Source organism: Microcaecilia unicolor, chromosome 2 (assembly GCF_901765095.1).
Source record: "Microcaecilia unicolor chromosome 2, aMicUni1.1, whole genome shotgun sequence".
Taxonomy (NCBI): Eukaryota; Metazoa; Chordata; class Amphibia; order Gymnophiona; family Siphonopidae; genus Microcaecilia; species Microcaecilia unicolor.
The window spans coordinates 191,467,939-191,484,539 of NC_044032.1; the positions used below are offsets into that span (position 1 = coordinate 191,467,939).

At 41.8% G+C, this 16,601-nt stretch overlaps 1 protein-coding gene across 1 annotated transcript; it reads left to right on the top strand.

The window, feature by feature from the left end:
• Nucleotides 1–1,092: 1,092 nt before the first annotated feature.
• On the top strand, nt 1,093–12,288 carry MINAR2 (membrane integral NOTCH2 associated receptor 2). The gene is given in 4 exon segments (XM_030191960.1): nt 1,093–1,514; nt 6,733–6,978; nt 12,069–12,244; nt 12,246–12,288. Coding segments are annotated over 4 exon segments (669 nt in total). The 5' UTR covers nt 1,093–1,310.
• The last annotated feature ends 4,313 nt before the right edge of the window (nt 12,289–16,601 follow it).

Genomic DNA, 16,601 nt, shown 5'->3' on the forward strand with positions numbered 1-16,601 from the left:
ACATGTCCAAGAAGGACGACCATCACAAAAGCTGCAGGAAGATATCCAGCTCGTGTTAGGCACTTGGACGTCCCTGACGAGCAGTTGGATGTTTTTTTTTTTTGTTTGGTCAGAGTCCTTCCTAGTTGCCTGATGTAAGCTTGCCTTTAACATGCAAAGCAGTAAACATTGGAAATGTTACACAAGCGAAGAGCAGCAGCTCTTAAATTCTTTTCAGCATTCTTTCTCTTCTGAGGTTTCAGGCTGCTGACAAGTTTCCTGCTTGTCAGGGACATCCTTTTTTTTTGTTGTTGTTTTTTTGAGTGAAGGACATCCATAAAGGATGTCCTTGGCATGCGCAGAGCAGCCAGCATAATGCTTGGCTGCTCTGCGCATGCTCGACCGGCCGACTGGCTTCCGAGGGAATAGAGAATGCAAGTGAGTTACAACGAGCAGCTCATTTGCATTCCATTTCCTTAATGCATGGCCATTCCCTACCGATACGCTATGGAATCGGTAAGGGAACGGCTCTTCCGAGGACTTTAGTGCATCTTCCCCTTATCATACCCCATGTCTTCTGACTTAGGAGTGAGATTCATTACTGTCATGGTATGTGCAAAACTAACCTATTTGGAGACATATCTCCATCAAAAAACATAAGAAAAGACACACACCAAATATTAAAACAAAGGAATTAGCTTTCTGTGGTAGAGGCCCATGATGTAAACTATCTGTACTCTGTCTCACTACTATAGAAATATAGACTACAAAATGTTATTTTAAATCTGATGTCTTTGGTAAATTGATATGTAGGAGTGAAGATTACATGTTTGTATGTATTCTATAACCCAACAATAACTGAATGAAATGTTTGTACCTACACATTCACCAAAAGAGTGCTTTACTTCAGAGAGTTCAGAAAATACAGTTTTCTGTTCTAGGAAAATGTGTTTTTTTAAATTTTATTAAACAGATAAAGAAATAATACAATATCATCCACAGCATACATCAAGATAACTGCATAAGCTGCAAACACAGGCTCTCCAGGATACATATAGAATTAACCAAAGATTTTTATTCATTTATCTCATTTCTAAAAAGCATGTTCAGTCTATAAGATTCAAATGTAAATAGTGGTCTTGTTTTCTGAATATATGCGAATTTCAACAAAACTACACAAATAATTACAGCAGTTATCTCGTACAGACAACAGTCATAACCAAGAGGATAAAGTGTTTCTTAAGTCACTGTTACTGTTCAGTGATATCATATATTACACTAGTCGTCTACAGTTTCAGCCACCTGGCAGATCATTGTCTTTTTCATTAATTATGGAAGACTCATCTATTAGCTGGGAGCACCCACCAGCAGCCTTGCTGTTCACCTTCAGCATTAAGTGTAGGGGAGACATGGACTTGTCTGTTTTGCCAAACAACAATCATCCCGAGAAGTTTCTGCGACTGGATGTGAAGACTCTAATGATGAACCCGGCATTTCTGCAGGCCAGGCGATGGCATAACAGGGTTTATTTGCAGGTTAGAATTTTAGCTGCTTATTGTCTCCAGTTTGTAAGTCAGTTCTTTTTTGCTTTGACTTTCCTTCTCTAAAGATTTCCACTGACAAAACAGGAGAAAACCTAGCATTCTAGAAAAAGATAAGTCACGAAGTATATGACTGGTTTGTTGTGTTGAGCATAATGAATTAAAGTTAGCTTTGCAAATGCACACTTCTGTTCTACTCTATACTTGTGATTTTCTCAGTGATTAAGGCAAAGAGCATTTAAGCAAAATTAAGAAAAATAATTTTAAAACTTCAGAATCATGTATTCGAGGTGCAGAGGTCCAGGGGGAAAGTGCATGATCTAATATGAGGCCCCGAGGTGCTGCAGTTGGTGGGGAGATCATATCTGTTCTAAAAGTTTTATGTGGAGACAAACAAAGCAGATCAATCAGTGATATGGTTCAAAACTTTATTTTCAGAGATTCGCCCGACACAGACTGTGTTTCGCCCACAAGGGCTGCGCCAGGGGCTCTACAAAAGCAAAAAAAATCAAATATAATTAAAAACATATATATTTGTATAATACTATATCATAAAACATTAATAATGAAAAAGAAACCATATCAGATATATAAAATCAATCAAACACTTGGAAGGAGAAATCAAATATCGTCGAGGAAATAAACATAAATACTTGCATAAACCTATGTTTACAAACATACAAATTTGAGTAACACAAATAAGACATAATCATAAATTCTCTGTTATGCATATGATAATTGTCTGAAATAGAGATAACTGATTTAGACAGCATAAGAACAATAGTCCAAACAATAATTAACATAATAAAATATCATTTATACTTACATATATAAAGAATCGGACTCACAACAATTATAACAAAATACCTCATACAATTTTATCACTCAATAAAACTCGCAAAAAGAATTATATGGCAATATATATTTATAGTACATTTAAAATGTCAGTTATAATTATATATATACAAAAAAGGTAAAATAGAATATTAAAAGGACCAAAATAAATCATATGATTCAACAAGACAACGGCCACACAGAAAAGATTCTATGGCAATACTTATTTAAAATGTCATTTGTTATCAGTTATCTCTTTCAGAAAGGAATGGCATATATGTTGGATGAATACCTTAATAGGAGAAATCTAGTACTATAATGTTACTTGAAAACATACATAATCAAAATAATAAAAACATAGATAACTCACAATAGTCCAAGCAGGACATGGGATTGAAATGTAAAAAACCAGCAGGGTGCTTTCCTCAATCAAGGTGAGGACACTGCAAACAAATTGCGAAAAGTAAGAAAAAAGAAGGAAAAACTTTCCATATGCTACTTGGAGACTTAAAAAAAAATATATATATATTTTAAAAGTTAAATCTTCCTTTAATAATGATAATAAATCACCATAGCAGTTGTTATCTTATTTAATAAATAAACAGAGAGCTAACATAACACAAACAGGCTATATACATAGAGCTCTCAATCTCTACACTTGCCTTAAGGAACCATTACTTGCTACAAAGAACTAACTAGCAACAGTCCACTATAGAAAACAAAGTGAAACTGAACTGAAAACATGGAATAAAACCAAAGCTGGCAAGTGTGCACAAACACCTACTCTGCTTGATTGCTCAGCTATAAACCACCCAGGGAGTAGCATCTTTAAAACAAAAGTAAAAAAATCACCAAAGTCTCCAAGTAGCATATGGAAAGTTTGATTGAGGAAAGCACCCTGCTGGTTTTTTACGTTTCAATCTCATGTCCTGCTTGGACTATTGTGAGTTATCTATGTTTCTCTTGATTTTACCATTGCTGAGGTTTGTTTTCTTCATAGAATTTGCAGATGCATGCATGCAGAACAAGTACTCTTATCTTTTCAAAGTAGGTATAAATTTCTAAAGATATTCCACATAGGCATCCTGTGTTACAATGGAGCCCAATTTGTGCTTGACATCAAAGGGGTCATTTTATAAAGCTTCGCCCGCTTCTAAAGTTTGTATTCCACATGGCAAAGGCACAGCAGTATATGCGCAGGTAAGTCCATGCATCTGCAAGATGACATGTGCTTATATGCACACCATGTGTAGACACTGCTGGAGGCTTAGTTTGGACAGAGCAGTGCATTTTATAAAATATGCAAATACATGCAGAGTGTGTATGCACCCATTTATATCAAGTTTGGAGCAGGTGTACGCAAGTGCAGTGGCATTTGTGACCGCAGGGGCTGGATTTGGGAGCCTAATTCACAAAGACATGTGGAGGGGCATTTTTGAAAGGAACGTCTATGTTTTGATATGGACGTCCTCGCAAAACGTCCCGATCAAGGGGCGGGGAAACCCGTGTTTTCAAAACAAGATGGACGTGCCAGGACACCAACTGTGCACCCTAGGGGGCACTGCAGTGGACTTCATAAATTGCTCCCAGGAACATAGCCCCCAACCCCCCCCCCCCCAAACCCACTTCCCACAACTGTACACCACTACCATAGCCCTTACGGGTGAAGGGGGGCACCTAGATGTGGGTACAGTGGGTTTGTGGTGGGTTTTGGAGGGCTCACTTTTCCTCCACATTGTTTTCTAGATTGCCCTACTCATGATCCAGCTATACTTTACACTAATGGTCTTTCTAAAGACCATCACAATCGATCGCTGTTACTCCTGGATTCTCAGTTTTTAAATCAAGTATACAGACTCCTGATGTAGGTCTTCTGGCCGAACCACAATGTTGTGTCGAGTCATTTTCATTTTGTAATAAATTTTGCTTCACTTCATTACTTCTGTTGTCCTGTCGTTGGAAATCCTGGTTCTCATTCCCACTTTCTGCTCTGCCTCTATATAGGTGCCTTTTTGGACATCTCATTTAGGTGCCCTGTTATAAAATCAGATTGTGATTTATTCAAAGTCAAAACCTCATCTTTATTCAGCCTTAGGTTATTGGGCATCACCAGGATACCCACTTTCCTCACGGGTCCTGGCTGGGGTGAAGGCAACCAAAGACCATGTGTTTACCAATCCTATCACTTTTATAACTTCCCAACTCCACCCCAACTATGACACCCATTGTCACTCTTCCTTTCCGAAACCTCCCTCTGGGCTGGGCTCCACTCCCATCAACATGCTGTTCTCCTTCCTCCCAGCAGTGGCGTAGCCAGACCTCGAGGTGGGAGGGGGCAAAAGCCTAAGATGGGGGGGGCATATTTTAGTCCGCCACCTCCCTGCTGCCACCCCCTCCCTCCGCCGCCCTGCCGCTCCTCACCCACTGCCACAGCTGTACATCTTGGCTAGCGGGGGTCCCCAAACCCCGCCAGCTGAAACACCACCACCACAAATACCTTGTCTGGCGGGGGTCCCCAACCCCTACCAGCTGAGGATTTCGTCTATGCTCAGGTTCTCTAAAAGGAGCGTGCCGGATGTGAGGGGAAGAGAGAGCAGGGCAGGCAATCCGGCGGCGCAGGAGCAGTGCTGGACGGTCTTCAGCAGGCAGGGTTGGGGACCCCCGCCAACCAAACCAGGGGTCCAGAGCAAATTTTAGGGGCCCAGGCCCCCGTGGCCCCATGTAGCTATGCCACTGCCACCCAGTAAATATGAAGAGTCCTACATCAGGTCTAGTCAGCAATGGGTTGAGATCCTGGGGAACCAGATTCAATTCCCTCTGCAGCTCCATGTGACCCTGGGCAAATCACTTAGCCCTCCATTGCCCCAGGTACAATATATAACTTAAACTGAGAGCCCATTAGGAACAGTGAAAAGTACCTGTAATAGAAATTGTAAGCCGCATAGTCACCTCAGGGATAACTTACGGCAGGGGCGTAGCTGCTATGGGGCCACGGGGGGCCTGGGCCCCCGTAAATTTGGCCCTGGACCCCCCTGCCGACGCCCCTCTCAACCCCCCTGCCAACCCGCCATCGCCGTCTGTACCTTAGCTGGCGGGGGACCCCAACCCCCGCCAGCCAAAGTCTTCTTCCTGCGTTTGTTTTCTTCTGAGTCTGACGTCTTGCTGCACGTACAACGTGCGGGACGTCAGACTCACAAAAACAGAACGAAGCCCTGCAGATGGCAAGGCTTCATTCTGTTTCTGTGAGTCTGACATCCTGCACATTGTACATGCAGCAGGACGTCAGACTCATAAGAAATCAAACGCAGGAAGAGGACTTCGGCTGGTGGGGGTTGGGTCCCCCGCCAGCAAAGGTACAGACGGCGACGGATGGTGGGCGGGTCGAGAAGGGGGGGTCAAACTTGTTGGAGGTGGTGCTGGCGGCGGCAGGGGGTGTCGGCGATGGCGCCGGGGGGGCTAAAATGTGCCCCCTCACCTCGGCTCTGGCCCCCCCTACCGCTGAAGTCCAGATACGCCCCTGACTTGCGGTATATCAAGTGCTGAGAATAAATAATTTACATAACGGTAGATGACTTTGCAAATATAGGGCTAAATTTACTAAAGTGCACTATTAGCATTATTATTATTACATTTGTACCCCACGCTTTCCCACATAATGCAGGCTCAATGCGGCTTACATAGTAATTTGAAATACAAAGTTAATAGAATTTTAATAAAACAGTAGTAAAACAATGTAAAGTTGGGCTTAGTAGTGTATGATAAGTTGAGCTAGATAATATATGACTAGGATAAAAGAGAGTAGACAGGATAGGATAGTGTAATTTGGGAGAAAGGGTAAGGAGGGATAAAATTAAGGAGAGATGGAAAGAGAAGGATGGGAGGTTGGTATTTAAGTCAGAACAGAATTGGGGGTGGAAGTTGGCGAGATTAGGTTGGGGCATTTGGGTAGGCTTGCTTAAAGAGATGAGCTTTCAGCATTTTTCTAAAGGGCAAGAAGTCGTTTATTAATCGGATTGGTCTGGTATAGCATGCGCTGATGTTGTTAATGCACATTAGACAGAAGGAGTAGCCTAATGGTTAGATTCAATTCCATTAGCATCTTCTTGTGTCTTGGGCAAGCCACTTAACCTTCTATTGCCTTGTGATGGCTGAGGATAGTGCTGGTAACCCACCCCCTGCCATGGCCTGCCATGAAAATCATCATAATTGTGGCAGCCTGCATAAGTCGCTTGGTGCCTGTGTGCAAGGGGGGTTCTACCATACCATTGCCCAAAATAATGCACATTAGCATTAACAAGGTAGTGCTGTTAGTCAGTCTAGTCCTTAATATCAAATGAATTTCTATCACTGTTTGTTTTCTGACCTAAATGTTTTACAGAGAGATAAAAGGAACCTTACTGAACCCCCAGATTTGGAATCAGGAGGAGGCAGCCCCACCTTAATTGATGAAGATCTTTGTAAACACATTACACCTGTCACCTTAAAATCCACAATCAAGAGCAATCCTTTATATCAAGAAGCCGGGATTTCTAATGGATGGGAGGAGAGAAAAAAGCAACCTTCCTGGACCATTCAAGAATATGACAAGCAATACGTGTATCCCAACCTTGCTAACTACATGCAGGTAAAATAGTCATGGTCGGTTTAACCATAGGCAAACTAGGCAGTCGAACAGGGTGGCAGCTTCTGCATTTTGGGGTTTGGAGGGAGAAGCAAGGAGCAGCTTAATTCAAAGCAAAACAATAGATCCTAACAGCCAAACAAACACTAAGAGCCATTAGTGTGTGCTTTTACCCATGGAAAGGATGAGCAATTTTGAAATAGCCCATTTTCCAGGATTAATGACTTTTATAAGTTGTCCTCATTACCTCATTTTATATATATATATATATATATATATATATATATATATATATATATATATAATGCCTGTTTTGCATAAGATTTTTCTGGGAAGGATGATGTTGAGCTGATCATAATTAAACTGTTGAGTTTAGTTATACACATCTTGGGGGTGGGGGGAGGGGTTGGTAAAAATGACAAATATAAAATGGTACCTACCTGGAATATTGACAGTCAAGCAGCAAGCTTCCTTCACAAGCAACATAGAGAACTGGATATCTACTCAGAATCGCATCTCTATAATAATTCTAATTAATGAAAAGGAGGATATTTTTATTGATAAATAAGAGCATTTCATCACTAAATTGGGATGAGTTGTTCATTAAAATAGATGTTATTTCAAGGACTTCTACACTCAGGACCATAATCGGTACTTATATTTTATGTGCTCTTGGGCACAAGAAGGGGAAAATCTCATTCTCTCCCCCTCCTCCCCTTCCCCTCTACCCCTCCCTCCCCTTCTCCCTTCCCTCCTCCCCCTCTCCATCCCCTCCTTCTCTCTCCTCCCCTCCCCTCCCCCTCCCACCTTCCCCACCCCTTCCCCATGTCTTCCTCTGTTTTCCCTTGCTGATGTTGCACAACTAGTAGTGGGCTTGAAGTGAAAATCCTCCATCTCCTGCATGGGTTTCCCATTACCATGGAAACCAAGATGAGAGGTGTGGGGCATTGCAGGGCCTGTCAGAGTGTAAAGACAGGCAGGGTGGCCCCATGCTGAATCTTATCTTGGAGCTCATTGCTAGTGCTGCAGAACTAGCACAGAAAAAGAAAAGGTGGACCCCCAACAAAACTCTGATGCCTATCAAAGGGGTCCTTTTACTAAGCTTAGTAGCGTATGCTAAACTTTAGTAAAAGGGCCCCAAAATTACGTTTTGCTATGTACCTTCAAATCAATGTCAGCTCATGGTGACCCTATGGATAATTTTCCTGAACTCTGTTAGGTCTTTAATCAGGAAGGCATACATAGCTGTAGTTATTGTATCAATCCATCACATGCTGGTCTTCCTTTTTTGTGTGGGCCTTCAATCTTGGCAAGCATGACATCTTTCTCTAATGATCTTTCTTTGGGCATGATCTATCTGAAGTATGATAGTCAAAGTCTTGTTATTTGAGCTTCCAGGGAAAGTTTAGGTTTAATCTTCTTCGGTTTTGATTGATTTGTTCTTTGGGCAGTCAATGGTATATGCTGTATTCTTCACCAGTCCCATAATTTCAAAGGCATCAATTTTCTTTATGTCTGTCTTCTTCACAATCCATCTTTTGCATCCTTATAATGTTATTGAAGATACCATAGCTCGGACAAGTCGTATCTTTGTATGCAGAGATACAGCTTTGCATTCGAAAATCTTTTCTTGGTCCTTCATAGCTGCTCTTCCAAGAACGATATGTCATTACAGGTTGAAATTGTCCACTATTTCTAATGCTTCTCCATTAAAGATGAAATTGTTGATTGGATCAGTTGTCAAGATCTTTGTCACCTTCACATTAAGGTGCAGGCCCATTTTGAGGCTACGTTCTTTGATCTAAAGATCACTTTCCTTTTATAGAATTACCTGCACGCTGCATTGAGGTTGTCTTTCTTTCCTGAGGTTAACAGCATTAGGTAAGCACTGTATAGTCACATGTCATACACCTTCTTCATCTGTGTCTCTAATCCCTTTCACAGTAGTTTTTGGGTAGTGGCTTCCCAAATGCTGACTGAAACTTCACAGGGCTTTCCCCTCTACTGTGGGATCCTAGTTGGTGTTTCTTCCTTTTGTCCTATGGCTCAAACTCCTGGCTTCACTCATTATTTCAGAAAGCTGGCAGAGGGTGGGCTAAATTCTGTCTTTCACATGCATCTCAGGCAAGACACAAACTTAAACTCTAACAAAGCTTCACACTGGACACAAATTAACTAGGCCCAAAGGCTGAGCCCTAAACAAAAGCACTGCTTCTCACACCAACAAACACAGCTCCACCACAGCCACTTTAGGGGTCTCTGGCACATATAAGGGCAGTCAGAACCACTGCAGCCCTCCCAGCAGGGGATGCTGTAGCAAAACAGTGTATACTTCCTCTCTACTCTATGTTGGTATGGTCATGAACCAGCAGCATACTGAGTTAGTGCTAAGTTTAAATTTAGGAAGTACTGAACCCTAAAAAAAAATTTCAGTACAGGCACCTAACTTAAGTGTCTTAGAAAGACAGTCCTAAACATGGGCGTAGCCAGACTGGCAGGAGGGGGGTCCAGAGCCCGAGGTGAGGGGGCACATTTTAGCCCCCCCCCCCCGGTGCTGCCGACCCCCCACCACCACGTTTGACCTCCTGGCACCCCTCCCCATCCCTTTTGACCCCCCTCCCGCCACCGCCAACCTTCCCCTGAAACCGCCAGGTACCTTTGCTGGCGGGGGTCCCCAACCCCCGCCAGCCAAAGTCCCCTTCAGTGCTGGTCTCTGAGTTCGGCGCGTTCACTGATCTGGATTCTGTTTCTGTGAGTCCTGATGTCCTGCATGTCCTACGTGCAGGGCATCAGGACTCACAGAAACAGAATCCAGATCAGCAATGCACCAGAGACCAGCACTGAAGAGGACTTCAGTTAGCAGAGGTTGGGGACCCCTGCCAGCAAAAGTACCTGATGGCAGCGGCGGGGGAGGGTTGGCGGCGGGGGTGTGAAAAAGCAGGGTGGGCCAGGGCTAAATTTGTGGGGGCCCATGCCCCGTGGCCCCACCTAGCTATGCCCCTGGTCCTAAAGGTAGGCTAACTATAAGGATGCCTAAGTTAAGGCATCATAGGCACACAGCACTCAACATCAATGCCCTGGTTTCCTAACTTCATTTCTCTGTCCTCTTATGGTGTCACCCATTTTAAGACATCTTAATTTAGGGACTTCCCCCTTGATTCTATATAGTGCACCTAGAGATCCGCGCCAAAATCCAAGCAGATTCTATAACAATGTGCATAACTTAACAAGCTAATGAGCACTAATTGGCACTGATTACAATTTACACACACAACTCGCTAAGCATATTCTGTAACAAAGTGTACCGAACTTCTAAAAGGGGCATAGTTATGGGTGGGCAAAGGGGCATTTCATGGGCGTTCTGAAGTTTATGCGTATAGTTATAGAATATGGCCCAGTGTGCATAAATCTACATGCCGGGCTTTACACCACATTTTCATTGGTGTAAATGGATGTGCGTAGTTTTAGGCACTGAGATTTCAACTAAGCGTATTCTATAATCAGCACCTAAATCTAGGCATCGATTATAGAATACGTTTAGTCAGCACTGATTTCAGCGCCAATTTTTTAGGTGCCATATATAGAATCTCCCCCTGTGTGCTTTAGGTCACCTAAATTTTATGTGCTCAGAGCCAGCAAATTTTTAAATTTAAATCTTGGATGCTTAGCTATGACAGTTAGGTGCCTAGTGTAAGAGCCAGGTCTATGGGTGCTGTGGGTGATTGAGCACCCACAATATTGAGCAAACTGTGTCCAGGGAGGGATCATTTCCATTGGGTTTAGCACCCCCAATCATTTTGAAAAGTTGACTCCTATGGTGCTTAGACCTTTTGAAAGCAGCTTATAGAAACCCTGTAAATCACTTTGGATTATAATAGAAAAATGGTATATAAAACTTGTAAAATAAATACTACAATCAGCATAGAGGGGCATTTTTGTACGGGGACGACCATCTCTAAGGGCGCCCAACTCTAAGGACGGTGCCGCGAAGGGCGGGGCAATGCGTATTATCGAAACAAGATGGACGTCCATCTTTTGTTTTGATAATACGGTCGGGGACGCCAAAATCTTGACATTTAGGTCGACCTTAGAGACGGTCGTCCTCGGTTTTCGGTGATAATGGAAACCAAAGATGTCTATCTCAAAAATGCAAATCCAAGCCCTTTGGTCATGGGAGGAGCCAGCATTTGTAGTGCACTGGTCCACCTCACATGCTAGGACACCAACCGGGCACCCTAGGGGGCACTGCAGTAGACTTCAGAAATTGCTACCAGGTGCATAACTCCCTTACCTTGGGTACTGAGCCCCCCAACCCTCTCCCCCCCCCCCCCGGTCCGCCTGCCTGAAGTACACTGCACCCACTACAACCGCTCCGGGGACCTGTATACTGCTGCGATGGACCTGAGTATGGCATTTGAGGCTGGCATAGAGGCTTGTTTTTTATGGTGGGAGGGGGTTAGTGACCACTGGAGGAGTAAGGGGAGGTCATCCCCGATTCCCTCCGGTGGTCATCTGGTCAGTTGGGGCACCTTTTTGAGGCTTGGTCATAAAAAAAATGGAACACGTAAAGTCAGCCAAGTGCTCTTCAGGGACACCCTTCTTTTTTCTATTATCGGCTAAGGACAACCATCTCCTAATCATGCCCCAGTCCCGCCTTCACTATCCTGCCGACACACCCCTGTGAACTTTGGTCGTCCCCGCGAGGAAAGCAGTTGAGGGTATCAAAAAATCGGCTTTCAATTATGCCAATTTGGATGACCTTGCAAGAAGGACACCCATCTCCTGATTTGTGTCAAAAGATGGGTGTTCTCTTTCGAAAATAAGCGTGATAGTCTGGCTTTTGCTGGTCTCTGCTATAAAGTTTACCAGACTGTCGTTTTCAGAATTTAAATGAATTTAGAAAAGTTGAGCATATCTTTTACCTTAGCCTAAAAGTTAATATTTCCTGGGAGTTATTGAGTACGAATGTATAAATGCTACTTTGTTGATTCATGACTGCAGCTAACAGGTTTTGTTGTAAGAGTTTTAGATGTTTCTCTTCTGATTGTTCTGCTTGTCAGCTTACTGAACGTGTGATCTATTGCCTTCTGTAGGAGAATCCTAATGACCTCCACTATTGGCTGGAAGATATTTACACACCGGGATATGATTCCTTACTGAAGAAGAAAGAACGAGAAAGGAAACATACCAAATGCTGTCTGATAGCACTGCTTGTAGTATTCACTCTTTGTGTTTTTATTGTCATAGTTACTGTTAGCATGCTGTTCACTTAAAACGAGCAGAGCTACATTTAGCAGGATATATTATTTCTAGGCAGATATCATGAGCCAAAAAATAGCAAATTTTGAATGAAAATCTGTTTATGAAACATCCAAATAGTTTGTGAACAGTGTATATTGTATTATACATGAAGAGTACAACTTTCTTGTCTTCTCTTTCCCAAGATATTTCAGTCAATTTTATATCATATTATAGTGTGTCATTGGTTATATATTTGAGACATTCACCGTAAAACTGTATGCTCAATAGTGTTGCACCTGAGCTTATATCTGGATCAAAATTACCCAGCTGGTTTGACATCACTTCTCAATCCAAGAGGAAGAGGACTCATAATCAGACATATAGATATGATTCTCCATAGAATTATACAAAACGTTAGTAACATTGACAACAGAATTGTTCAGTACTAAGTCGGTCTTTATTCAGCATAAACTGATCTGTACATTATAATATTGTCTTAAATGAGACTGGATTTGTTTGATTCATGGGAAGCGTGTCAATTTTATCAGATTCAGTCAAATATTATAAAGATGCAAAACCAATATTTTGATTTCAATTATTTTCATTGTGAATAAAATTGATCATTGTTGTCTTTCCCCCCCCCCCCCCCCCTTTATTTCTACTGCCTAACTTGTTTTATTAAAAGGGGATCTTTTTTTTTTTTTACATGAAAAACACTTGTCCTGGTTCTACAATATTCCTATGTCTGGAGCTCTTTGATCACAGTGTCTTATGCTTGGAAATGGTTGGGACTGATATTCAAAAGCCCTTATGCATATAGCATATAAGAACTTTTTATTCTGGCCCCTGGGAATGCTTAACTTGTAGCCCTTTAAGTTACTATTTATTTATGGCATTTGTACCCCGTATTTTTCCAAACAAGTTCAGGTTCCAAGTGGCTTACATCAAACTTTTAAACCAAATTACAATAAGAGAACAATAACGAAAATACAAAACAATAATAGGTAAAAACATCCAAGCTGTAAGATGAATCATTTTGAAATAACAAATTAACTAGTGAGGAATTCACTTTCAACAATGTATCCAACTACAAATTAAATAAGTTTATTAAATCACTCTTAATCAATTCTACTTATCATTCAACAAGGAGGAAAAGGATTCAGATGCTCGGCTGTTATCTCTGAATCTTTCAGTTTGCTGGGCGAACTTCTTCATTAGCCAAAAAACCTTCCGTGTTATTCCTTTTACTTATATTTTTCTTTTTCTTATTCTTTTTTTAAAAGGTTTTTATAATTTTAGTTCTGTGTGCAATTCAATCTTCTATGTCATTCTTGTTTAAACATTAATTCATAATCTCACACTTGAAAACCACGTGAAGAATACAACTAAGAAAATGTTCCATTCCATGTGGAAACTCAAAAGAGTAAAGCCTTTCTTCCCAAGGGCCATTTTTTGGAACCTGGTATAGTCAATGGTATTAAGCATAGGAGCCACCTTTTTTACATTATTGGGGGTGCTAACCCCAGTGGAAATAAACCCTCCCTGGACACATACAAGGCATTTTATCAATATTGGGGGTGCTGAAGCACCCACAGCATCCACAGAGTCGGCTCCTATGGTATTAAGTCACCTGGATTATTGCAATGCACTCTATGTTGGCTGTAAAGAACAGACCATCAAAAAACTTCAAACAGCCCAGAATACAGCAGCTAGACTCATATTTGGGAAAACAAAATATGAAAGTGCAAAACCCCTGAGAAAGAAACTACACTGGCTCCCACTTAAAGAACGCACCGTGCACCGCGTTCAAGATCTGCACGATTGTTCATAAAATCATTTATGGAGATGCCCCAACCTACATGCTAGACCTAGTGGACCTACCACCCAGAAACGCTAAACAATCTTCCCGCACCTTTCTCAACCTGCACTTCCCCAGCTGTAAAGGATTAAAATACAAATTAACGCATGCGACCAGCTTTTCTTATATGGGCACACAGCTGTGGACTGCACTTCCAACTCACCTGAGAACGATCAACAAATTAACCAACTTCTGCAAATCTCTGAAGACTTACCTCTTTGACAAAGCCTACCACGAGAACCCATAGCTAACTATAACACAACACCTTTCCAACTTTAGTCAGAATGTATCTCTCTACAACTGCTTGATCAAATCCTCTTGTCTTCCTTGACTTCTTTGTAACACCAAATGTATACATTATCCTGTTATGGCGATGCCACAACCGGTCTTTGTAAGCCACACTGAGCCTGCAAATAGGTAGGAAAATGTGGGATACAAATGAAATAAATAAAATAAAAATAAAATATGTTAAGGTCACTAAAGTCACTTATCTTTATTGAAGTGCTCTTAATGTCAGTTTGCTCAACAGAGCACCTCCATTTCACTGCTGCTTCTTCAGGAGACAAACCGTTCAGCACAGATGCTTTTGTGTCCTGTGTGAAGGAGAACAAGATTAATAAGAAGGGCACTGTATGCACAATCTTAGGAAGAAATGGCAGTATATGCTCATACCTTGGCTGGTATTTTCTGGTATATCACAGCTTAGCATGTGTGAACATGGCGGCTGGTGATTTTAAAAGGATGCTGTCTTGAAGTAGCCAATCAGCTGTTCACTGATAATTACCTCATCTTCAAGGGACAAACATGATAGCTCAAGTAAAAAATTCAGTTCAGGGTGGTGACAGAGATCATCAGTTGTTACAGCTTGAGCAAAGGTGGATTTACAAATTACAGTCATTGATCCCCAAGGGGTTAGACAATAGGATAGAATGGAAGGCATTTTTATAACTCATAGAACAAACAGTCTGTGTTCAACTTAATGATTGGCTAGAAAAGAGAAACTGGCTAGATCCATGTCAATTTGGATTCAGACCCGGTTATGGAACAGAAATGGTCCTTGTATCCCTATTAGACGATCTTCACAGAAACCGAGACAAGGGATTCACCTCGATGTTAGTACTGCTAGATTTCTCAGCAGCTTCTGACACTGTGGATCATGATATCTTGCTAGCATGACTGACAGAAATAGGTATTAATGGAACAGTACATGCCTGGTTCAGATCCTATCTATCAGACAGGCAACAATCCATAATGTTTGGCAGCAACTCATTACCACCATGGACACTGACCCATGGGGTACCACAAGGATCGATGCTGTCACCTATTCTGTTCAATATCTACCTCAAGTCACTAACTGAGCTGATTCGGTCAATGGATTGAAAATTCTGCAGGAAACAAAACACTTCTTGGAATCACTGTGGATTGAAATTCCACGTGTAAAGGGGGAAAGGATAGTGATAGGAGTGTACTACCATCCGCCTGGCCAGGATGAACAGACGGATGCACAAATGTTAAAGGAAATTAGAGCCACAAACAAACTGGACAGCACAATAATAATGGGTGATTTCAATTACCCCAATATTGACTGGGTAAATGTAACATCGGGGCACACTAGGGAGGTAAAATTCCTTGATGAAATCAAGGACAGCTTTATGGAGCAGCTGGTAAAGGAGCCGACAAGAGAAGGAAAAATAATAGACCTAGTCCTTAGTGGAGTGCATGATCTGGTGCGGGACGTAATGGTGCTGGGGCCGCTTGATAACAGTGATCATAATATGATTGGATTTGATATTAGCTTTAAATTATACATAGGAAATCAAATATGTTAGCGTTTAACTTTAAAAAAGGAGACTATGATAAAATGAGAAGAACGTGAAAAAAAAAACTTTGAGGAGCGGCTGCGAGGGTCAAAAATTTACATCAGGTGTGGATGCTGTTCAAAAACACCATCCTGGAAACCCAGGCCAAATATATTCCGCGTATTAAAAAAGGAGGACGGAAGACCAAACGACAGCCAGCATGGTTAAAAGTGAGGTGAAGGAAGCTATTAGACCTAAAAGAAAATCCTTCAGAAACTGGAAGAAGGAACCGATTGAAAATAATAAGAAACAGCATAAGGAATGTTAAGTCGAATGCAAAGCGCTGATAAGGAAGGCTAAGAGGGACTTCGAAAAAAATATTGCGTTGGAGGCAAAAACACATAGTAAAAGTTTTTTCGGTATATTAAAAGCAGGAAGCCGGCAAAAGAATCGGTTGGACCGCTAGATGCCGGAGGAATAAAAGAGGCGATCAGGGAAGACAAAGCTGTAGCGGAGAGATTAAATGAATTCTTTGCTTCGGTCTTCACTGAGGAAGATTTGATACTGGTGCTAGAAATGGTTTTCAAAGCTGATGAGTCGGAGAAACTTAATGAATTCTCTATAAACATGGAGGATGTAATGGGGCGGTTCTACAAACTGAAGAGTAGCAAATCTCCTGGACCGGATGGTATTCATCCCAGAGTATTGATAGAACTGAAAAATGAGCT